General features: G+C 51.8%; 1 protein-coding gene across 3 annotated transcripts in view; it reads right to left on the bottom strand.

Annotated features, from left to right (window-relative positions):
* Positions 1-2187: 2187 nt before the first annotated feature.
* The window catches only part of UBXN10 (UBX domain protein 10), a 9039-nt gene continuing 1460 nt past the window's right edge, over positions 2188-9766 (bottom strand). For 2 of the 3 annotated variants that reach the window (XM_059376467.1, XM_059376465.1), the window contains exon 2: positions 2188-6671. In XM_059376467.1, coding sequence (XP_059232450.1) covers positions 5841-6656 — 816 coding nt within the window. In that variant the 5' untranslated portion in view covers positions 6657-6671 and the 3' untranslated portion in view covers positions 2188-5840. The remainder of the gene's footprint in view (positions 6672-9766) is intronic. The other variant, XM_059376468.1, reaches the window with a different exon arrangement.

Below are 9766 nucleotides of genomic sequence, written 5' to 3'. Positions count from 1 at the left end.
CCGCCACCCTGCCTGGGACCCTTCCTCTAAGAGGCTGGATGTACTCACTCCTTAGGGCCTCTGCAGCCCCTCTGCCAGGAACAAGGTTCCCCCACCTCCCCTCCTCCCACCCCACCCCCACCCCCTCACCTCCAGCAAGTTCTCTGCCCAGATGCTACTTTGTCAGTTCGGTCAGCCTTGACCACCACATGATGGCTCATCCTCTACCCCACCCCCATGCTCTGCAGATCCCCCTTACCTTGCTCTGTTTTTCATGACATGTATCCGTTTCCACCACATTGCATTATTTATTCCTTATTGTTCTTTTCTGTATCCCCACATTAATTAATGTGTAACCTCCATATGGATAGGGACTTTCGCTCTGCTCTGTTCTGGCATATAGGTTCTTAGTATATACTTTTGGAACGAAATTGTTACAGATGATTTGAATAAGATGAGGGCCTGCTGGGAGCTCCATTAAGAAGGCAAAGAGTGGGGCTCCCGGGTGGCTCAGTTGGTTAAGTGTCTGCCTTTGGTTCGGGTCCTGATCCCAGGATCAGTGTCGATCCTAGGATCGAGACCTGTGTTGGGCTCCCTGCTCAGAGGGGAGTCTGCTTCTCCTTCTGCCCCTCCCGCCCCCGCCCGCTCTTGTGTGCTAATAAATCTTAAAAAAAAAAAAAAAAAAAGAAGAAGAAGGTAAAGAGCAAACTGAGGCCCAGGCTGGGTTGGGGAAATTAATAAACCCTCCAGAGTTTGGATCCGAGGCTTCTGGACTTGGTATACTGAAATCTGGTCTAGGTGGACACTGCAGGGTCCCAAAGCTGGATGCAGGGCTGGAGCGGGGACGGCAGGTCATTCCCAGACTCTACTTCCCAGCTGGCAGCAGGAGAGTTGCTGCCATTTTCCCATGGTTTGTTGGCGAGGGGCTGGCCACTCTGGGCACCAGTGGGCTGGGCTGGACCCACCCAGGGTGTCTGTCAGTGGCACCTGCCAACCAGAGCAGACCTGGCTCTCCCTCACGGGGCAGATGCCGGAACGCACCGCTCTCAGCTGCTCACAAAAAGGACCAAGGCCAGGGCGCCTGGGTGGCTCAGTGTGTTAAAGCCTCTGCCTTCGGCTCCAGTCATGATCTCAGGGTCCTGGGATCGAGCCCCGCATCGGGCTCTCTGCTCAGCAGGGACCCTGCTTCCCTCTCTCTCTGCCTGCCTCTCTGCCTACTTGTGATCTCTCTCTGTCAAATAAATAAAATCTTAAAAAAAAAAAAACAAACAGGTGGGTACGAAAATCTTGAAATTTGGAAGCTTTGTTAATTAGGTTGGAGGACAGTGGTTTTCTTTGCCCTTCCAAGAAATACATCCCAAGTCAGCTGCTGGGTTTGAATAAACAGAATGGAGGCAGGCAGGAAAGGAAGGAAAGGGATATAAACAACGCTTTTTTTTTTTTTTACGGGAACTAATTTAATAAGAAACCTTGGTCAGGAATCATACCCCAAGAGTTAGATGGTGATTCACTGATGTTCAGTGAAGTAACAGTTCTAGTTGCATCTCTTCTCAATTAAAGCAATCAGTGGCTTTCGGATTCTCTGTACACCTCCAAAAACACTCACGTACTTCTTTCCTATGAATATGTTTGCTGGTCAGTGCTTTCTCCCGGCCCAAGCACATATTCGCGGCTGATGTGTCTGCTCGTTTTTGCAGGAACGGCCCCCCGTGGCGATATGGTCAAGTGATGTCCACTTGGGTGAATCCCCAAAACTATCTTGCCTTTTCTTCCCCCCTTAACCGATAATGTGTCCAGAATCTGACACCTCCCATGTTATCTACGGCTGCTGTTCTGACCCAAGTTAGCTCCGTCTCTCCCCTGGTCACTGGCAACGGCCAGAGCTGGTCTTCCGTCTCCCAACCTGACCCCCACAGCCAACTCTCAACACAGCGCCCAGAGTGATTCTCCCTCCCCCAGCACAGCAGACCTTTTGAGCGAGACTTGGTTAACCCTACCCATGAGCAGTTGTCCTATCCGCGGTTCAGCCTCCTGGAATAGGGTTCAAGTGTGTCCAAAAATACCTCCAGAGATTTGATCTTCCGCACAAATCACTAGGGAGCGTTGCCGCTTCCTCCGTGACTTGAAAGTCTAGGAGCACAGAGGGGCATCAGAGAGGGCTACCAGACCCTGCCCTCACCAGGGAAGGAAAACGCCGTATCACCAGTGTAGACGCAAAACAAAACACCCAATTTTATTTGTACAACGTGAGCTACTGTCTTGTGTGTTGGTGAGTCACCCCAAGTCCGCTCTGCTTGCATTTCGCCAACTCCTCCACCTTGGCCTCTGACCTTGGCCGGGTTTGGGCTGGTTCTGGCTCAGGGTGAGGGTGAATGGGGTCCAAACCTTGCACTTGACAGTGGTGTGTTGCCTCGTGCACGACGGAAACTGATGTTCCTGCGCTTGCTTCGCAGACTGATTCCAGATGGAGGCTGAAGTTGAATCATCTAGTTTCCTTTGCAGCTCTGTTTAAAGGGTAGGAAAGTAGATCCTCTTACCATATAAAAGTCTCATCTGAGATACACCTCAGACTACAGGAAACCACGCACCCTTTTATCTCAACTTATTAAAAAACTGTGTAAAGAGAAACTTTTTTTTATTTTTTATTTTTTATTTTTTGCCCCCTTGGGGCAGCGTGGTTTTATTTGACACGAGAAATGCACACAAGATGGTTGTAAAATGCTTAGACAAAAGTGAAACTTGGTTCCCGGTACACCTCCTTTCGTAATGCATGCCTGGGACAGTGATCCGTCACTAGACTTTAAGGTTTTTCATGGTAATGGAAACCTCAAGGCTTGTCTACGTTTCTTCGCTTGTGGAGTATTTCTGCGGGATCTCTGGAGTGACTACCGGCCCACGGTCACGTTCACCTACATCTCTTCATCAGGACCGCCCTGCCTTGCCGGCTGTTGGCTGGATCCCCAGGTACTTTGAGGGCAAGGACTGTTGTGTTAAAACCACCTGCCATCTGTTGGTGAAAAGTTTTTGGATTCTAAATGATGAGTCACTTATGTCTCCTGCTGTTCCTTCTGCCGCCAGAACTAATTTACCTCTTGGACTGTGTCAGGGGAGATGCTGGGAAAACTGGTCTTGAAGCTTTGTCCTACGCAAAGTTCACGTCCCTAATGATCACTCTTCCTGGTGCCATCGCTGGAAAGGTGGGGAGGACTCGCCTTTGCAAGTCAGCGGGGAGACAGCAACAGCCTTTCCTCCTCACTCCAGGATCCTTCACGGGTAAATCTACAGCCCCTCACTTGGGTCGGACTCTCAGCTCCCGAGATGGTTTTACGCTTCCTTGTCAATGGTCCCTTGGTGGGACGCCAATGCCGGTCACCCGTGTATGACACAGGGTAGGCCCTCAGTGACCACTGGTTCAATGAATGAGTGAGGTCTGTGACTACAAAGTGGTCACCCAAAGCCACCCATTAGACCGGGGTGCCCACGTGACAGCGCCATCTGCAAAGTCACCTCTCTGATAGAGAGGCGGCTCTTGCCAACTTCCTAAGGAGAATACTCGGAATGATTTTTCAGAGAAATTCAGGAGACTCTTGCTGTAGAGAGCTTGGTGCAATCCTGTAACCTGAAAGCAAGAGCTATGGGAAGGGTGGGGACCCGGGGTGCCTGGGGACGGGGACTTGGACTTAACAGCAGAGCTCAGTGTTTTCCCAAGGAGGTGAGGTCGGTGAGCCCCTCTGTCTGCCAGAGCCCAGGGGCCGGAGTCCTGCTTGAAAACAGAAGGCGTGTTTCTCCGCCGACTTGGCGTCACACAAATCAATTTTTATTGTGTCATCATCCTTTTGTCCAAAAAAAAAAAAAGTTTATCAAGGTGGCTCAAATCTAGCTCTATTCTCATGTCCTAAGATACCTTAAAATATTTCTATGTTTCATGCCTTCCACTTTTTTTTGCCACCCCCAGATTCCAAGCTGAATTGCAGCAGCAAAGCCCTAAGTGCAGAAGATTCTAGCTCCCTCCAGCATGCTGTTTCGCTGAAGTTTTCTACAGATTTCCTGCCTGGAGAAATTACCGAGTCCCAGGTGGGTGGGATTTTATTCTTACCACAGAGTAGGTGTGATTTTGAGGGAGGCTCTTCCCCCAGCCTCCTAGGATCAGAGGCGGATATGCACCCAGCCTGAGAGTACCAGGCTGGATGCTGATCCCCCACCCTCCGCCCGCCCAAGTCCCCTCCACCATGGTCGCTGGTTGGGAGAGGTGGCCAGCTGCGTGAGCTGCCCAAGGTCCAGCAAGTCCCAGCTTTGCAACCTTTGCAACCAAGCTAGTATTGGGAAATTGGACCACACATTATGAAAGAACCCACTCTTGAGTGATCTGGGTGGTGTGGGATGGGGAAGGACAAGGCGAGCCTTCTTGAGAGGAAACGACATTGGCGTTAATCTCCATGGCGGAGTATCAAGTTGCTGGATGTAACATTTCCAGCCGCCTTCCTTATCTAGGTACAAGGCGCACTTGCTGCTGAGGCCGCCATGCTGATAGGCTTCTGGAACTCCTGCCTTCTCTGTGTACCCAGGAACAGGGAGGGCGCCTCGGTACTCAGTGCTCCGTGATGGCAGAGCTCTTGAGGGGACCGGCTCCCCTACTCTGAATGGTGATTTGGCCACAAAGAGGATCCTGATGAGACCTGGAGGTCTTGCTGAACTCCCGACATAAGAGGACTCTGGCGAGCTGTCCACGTCACCACTTTAGAGTTGGAAAGCCAAGACCCCGTGGTCTTCAACATGGCTATGGGCTAAGGCATTCAGACGCACCACATGCCAATCAGACGGACACGTGGGCACAGGGTCTCTCGGCACGGGTGCAGCCGAGTGAGGCCCAACAGAGGAACCCTTGTCCTCCCTGGGGTTCCGAAATCACAAAACAGGGACACCGCTGTCCCCGCTCCAGGGAGTCTCTGTGGGAAGGAGGCGAAACACCGAGACTACATCTCCACACCCCAGTGGCGCCTTCAGGGCAAACTTGTACAGACTTGTATGTTCGTATGGTTTTAAAAACACAAAGATTCCATGAGCAACAAAAGCGAAGGAAATCAGAGTACACTGGTTTATCTCAGTTTGGGAAGACTGCGGCATGTAGAGAGTAGCTACCGATGTTTGCAAACCTACTTAGTCTCTATTTAAGAGTGGCTACTTGGCTAATCCACAGTTGTGGAAGCTATATGCTTTCTAGCTCCCAGACTATTTCAGAAACATTGATGTGTTGGGGGATTTGTATTAGCGAAAGACCTGTTCTCTCCTCTGAAGCCACATCACACAAACTGTAATCCCCGAGAAACTCTAGCCACCCGAGCCCAGCAAAGAGGCTGCTTCCAAGATAGTGTCAACTGCCTGTTTCTTAAAGATGTTTGCAAGAAATACAAATGCCAGTTCGACATTTCCTGAGCCCTGGTTATTTACCAGACTTGAATCCTCTCTGGGAAGTATTTAATCCTGCATCAAATACAGAAAGGCAAACCATTGGCTTCAAGAGAGGGAGAGTTCATTTGTAAAGGCAAGCGGGTGCTCCAGAAAGGACCCAGACCTCGGGAAAGGGGGAGACCTGGTCACGGTGGTTTCAGGAACAGCCCTGGTAACTTGCCAGTTCACTCCAGTGCTGGAGGGAATTTCAACAACTGGAAGAGAACCTTCTCAATGTGCTTGGCGCATGTGCAAATTTCACTCCTGCAGAGGAGAGGCTGTGAAGGTGGGTCGCAAGGATCACAGCCCCCCCAAATTCACACGGCACTTGGGACTGAGCTGCCCGGAAGGCCACAGCAGCCAAGCGTGCTCCTTGCTCAGAGACCCAGGACCCCGGCTAGGGGGCTGCGGACTCAGGGCTCCCCCTCCCCTTCTTCCTGCGAGATGCCCAGCACCGACTTGTGGGGGATTCTGCACTCCTGCAGGGATCTGGTGAGGTCAGAGAACCGTCTCCTGGGCACTTCCATGGTTTCAATGCTGCAGGGCTGGTAGCTGGCCTGGTTCTTGTCCTCGGCCACAGCGACAACCATCTGTAAGGCGTCGGTGGGCCGGAAATGGTGAACGAACCTTCGGCCCGATGGCGACCTGACGGCCAGCAGCAGCCTGGGCTCTTGATCTGAGGGCTCCTCCGGGTCCCCCGCCCTGGGGGAGGTCTGTCTCCTGGTCCGGATGATGACTTTCCTCTCTGGGGAAGAAGCTGGAGCTCTGGACTCTTCTTCATTCTTCTTCACTGTGCCGCTCAGCCGCAGGGAGCCGGCCTGTTTCACCACTGTTTCCACAGACCCCTCCTCCAGGCTCTTCCTGTTGATGGAAGGGAGGACTGGGTATTTATTGAGGGAGGAGGAAGCGCCAGCCGGCACCTGCTGCCGCAGCTCGGGGATCTCGCTGGGAGCTCCCTGGTTTGGAGACCTGGGTGCGCAGGCTCCCGGCCTCTGGCCGCTGGGCGGCTCACAGGGCATGGCTGGAGGCAGGGCGGCCGGCGGGCGGTGAGGACCCGGCTCTGTGCCCTGCGGTCTGTGCGGGCTCGGCCGCGTCCGTCCCTTGGCGGACTTGGGCCTGAGGACGTGCATGTTCACCGAGTCTGGCTGCCAGATGAAGCCGTCAGCGGCCGTGTGGCCCGCGGTGCTGCGTTCAGGGGGGGCTATGTTCACAGGGGCCTCGGTGGCCATTGCTTCTCAAGACCCCTAAGGAAGGAGGAGAGAAGAGAAGCCGTGGATTATACTTCCCCGGGACTCCCGCCTCCAAGCCGGTCACCCCCCGGGGCCGGAATCAGAGCCAACTGGCCGGGAGTCTGGGGCTCCTCTCTGGATTTCCTGCATGGGGGAGGGGTACCCGGTGCCATGCATTCCTTCTCAACCTCAATCATTCCAACCACTCAGAAAAATCAGTGAACCAAGAGTGAGGGGAGACAGGTGTCGAGCCCACCAGTAAAGAGATATTTTCAATAAGTCATAATTGCCATGAGGAAAATAAACAAAGTCGGCACCAGGGAGTGACTTGGTTTGGGGGGGTTGGATTCTTATTCTTGCGGGGTTGGGCAGGGAGCAGGGAGCACCGTTGCTGATCTCAGCCCCTCGGCCAGAACTCACAGGGAGGTACGCAGGTTCTAGGCCAGGGGCCAGCATACCTTTTCTGTAAATGGCCAGATAGCCAATATTTCCAGTTTTGCCGGCCATGGGGTCTGTCACACAACTCCACAACTCTGCCTGTAGGGTGTGGCAGCCACCACAGACAGCAGGTGAATGAACGGGGGTGGTTGAGTGCCCATGAGTCTTCGCTTGTGGACACTGACATTTGAATTTCATGTCATTTTCATGGGGCACAAAAGATTCCTCTTCTTTCCATTTTCCCCCAACCATTAGAAAGTACAAAACCTATTCTTAGCCCACAAGCCCCACAAAACTGGCAGTGGGCCATCGTGTACCAAACCGGGTCTTAGACCATCTCCATAGGGACGCTGGGCACGAGGTCATCCCACAGGTGTAGGACCCAGAACACGTGCTCCGTGCTCACAAAGCCCCCTATTGGCAGAGCCTGGACTTGAACCCAGGTCTTGTGACCGCAGGTCCCGTTCTGGAGGACCAGGCTTCACTTTCTGTCTTCCTAGCTACCTGGAGAACCCTCTGAGGGCCTCAGTATGCGCACCTCCCGCCGGGGGTGCTCATGCGTGCTAGCAAAGTCCCATAGAAGCTCTCAGGAGGTAGTGTGGGCACTTCTCTGTGCAGGCCCCAATGGCCAGATCAAGTCTCCTTCTCCCCCCCCCACCATCTTGGTGGCCCCTTCATTAATTCGGTGGCCACCCCCCCCCCTTCCAGGCCCTGGTGACATCCTTTCCTGTACACTGCAGGACGTTTAGGGCTCCCCCACCTTGGAATCCTGACCACCACCGCATAGGCTGACCAGGTGTCTCCTTGCCCTCTAAAGACCTTCTGGTAATTTCCCAGTGCCTCACAGTGCCCAAGGAGCAGCACGTCTGAGTGCAAAGGAACCAGGACCTGATGTCCTAAGTCTGGGGTTCTACTGCAGGCTCTGCTGGGAGTTAGCTGGGCAACCATGGGACTGTCAATCTACCTTCCTGATACATCCCTTTCCTCATTTATAGAATTAGCCATATGACCTTGAAGACATTATTTAAATACCTCTAAAATCAGTCCCTTTTTCCGCAACAGGAAGTTGGTAATACGAAATCACATAACTGTGGCCATAAACACTGGGCTCGGGGCATGTGTAGTCAAGGCTTAAGAAGAGGTAAGGTTCTTTTGCTTTTGTGTTTGGTTTTCTGTTTGCTTAGTGCTTTCTATTATTTTAGGTCCAAAAACCTTACCTGTTGCTGCAGAGTTTTTCCCCCAGGGGACCCTCGGTGGTTCTGCTCCTAGCCACCTCTGACCAGCAGGGCAAACCCTGGAACCCGTGCCTGCCCCGCCCACTGCACAGAAATGCAGGAAGGTTGATTTCAGAAACTGCCCATGAACTTGGCTCAAAAATGCAAAATCATGTTTTCCTAAGAAATGTCTTCTGATGTCCCACTTTAATTGCATTCTTACCTCAAACCAACTTACACCAAGCTACCTTCGTCACACAGTCCTGAGCAATGTAATTCCAACCCTGTAGCCTTGTATTCTAATGTTATTCTTCTGTGCCTCTTATCCATGTTGCCAAATTTTAGAAAGCATCCTTTTCCTCTCCATTAAAACCATACCCAAACAAGACACAGTCTTCCCCTGTATTCCCCAGGCACTAGCCAGTTCGAAAGCTATCCTTCCTTTCTTAACTTAAAGGCCTCTATGTTTGCTCCCTTCTGTCCACAGACTGGGTCTTTCCACACTTCCCATCTTCTACTTCTCGCTAGGTTTTCACACCCAATCTGGCTGCTGGGAGTTCAGGAACCTTCTCCTTGGCATGAAAAAAAAAAAAAAAAAAAATGCCGGCCTGTCTCCTTGTTAATTTAATCTGTTTTCTGATCAACTGTGAAGAATGTGGTTTTTCCCCTGTTGGCTGAGTTCTAAAGTCTTTTACTTGTAATTAAGCAGCTCTGCACTTTAACTCAGGGTGACATGAGGAGGTCATTATTGTCCAACTGTTCTGCCAAAGATAAGCGCAATTTGGGAACCAGCTCCCCTTCTCGGTCCTCCCTCCCCCCTCCAGCAATGGCTATTAATTTGCCACAGCTTCTACAGAATTATCACAGACTTGGCTTCTAACTCCCACACATGCCTCAGGAAGGTTTAACTGTCAGTAAGTTTGGTAACTTAGAAACCTCTTCCTTAACAACTTTGATGAGGAAAGTCATGTGTTCTCGCAGGCTCTCTGCTGAATTATTTTTAACAGTAAAACTTGACTATGTGCATGCACTTTCTATACCTTTTGGTACTATATAATTATCCATGTTCGGGGGGTGTCATATTCAAGACACCCTGGTCATAAGATAACATGACTGCGAGCTATCTCAGAGAAAAAAACCTCAATTATGACTAATTCCTATAAGCCCACTCATGGTTATTTAGAGACTAACACCTCCTTCAGGTAAAACCGTTCCATCGAACCTGCTTTCATAACCCACTGCCTCCTCCCGAGCGCGGGGACCATCTGTTACACGGAGGGAACACCAACTCTCCCCAGCATCTATCCCATAGAAAGGGGAAGCTGGGGAGGTGGTGGTGGGGAACAGGTGTTTAAGGACCTGGGCCAACCATGCTTTTGTATCTACACCTTGGGTCCCGAACCCTGTCCACTCCCCTAGGTGCCGGAAGGCTTGGGCAGTGCCCATCATTACCTGCCC

The sequence above is a fragment of the Mustela nigripes genome, chromosome 14 (assembly GCF_022355385.1).
Source record: "Mustela nigripes isolate SB6536 chromosome 14, MUSNIG.SB6536, whole genome shotgun sequence".
NCBI classification, from domain to species: domain Eukaryota; kingdom Metazoa; phylum Chordata; class Mammalia; order Carnivora; family Mustelidae; genus Mustela; species Mustela nigripes.
Note: the sequence above shows the minus strand (reverse complement) of the source record. Positions and strands in the feature narration are given on the sequence as shown.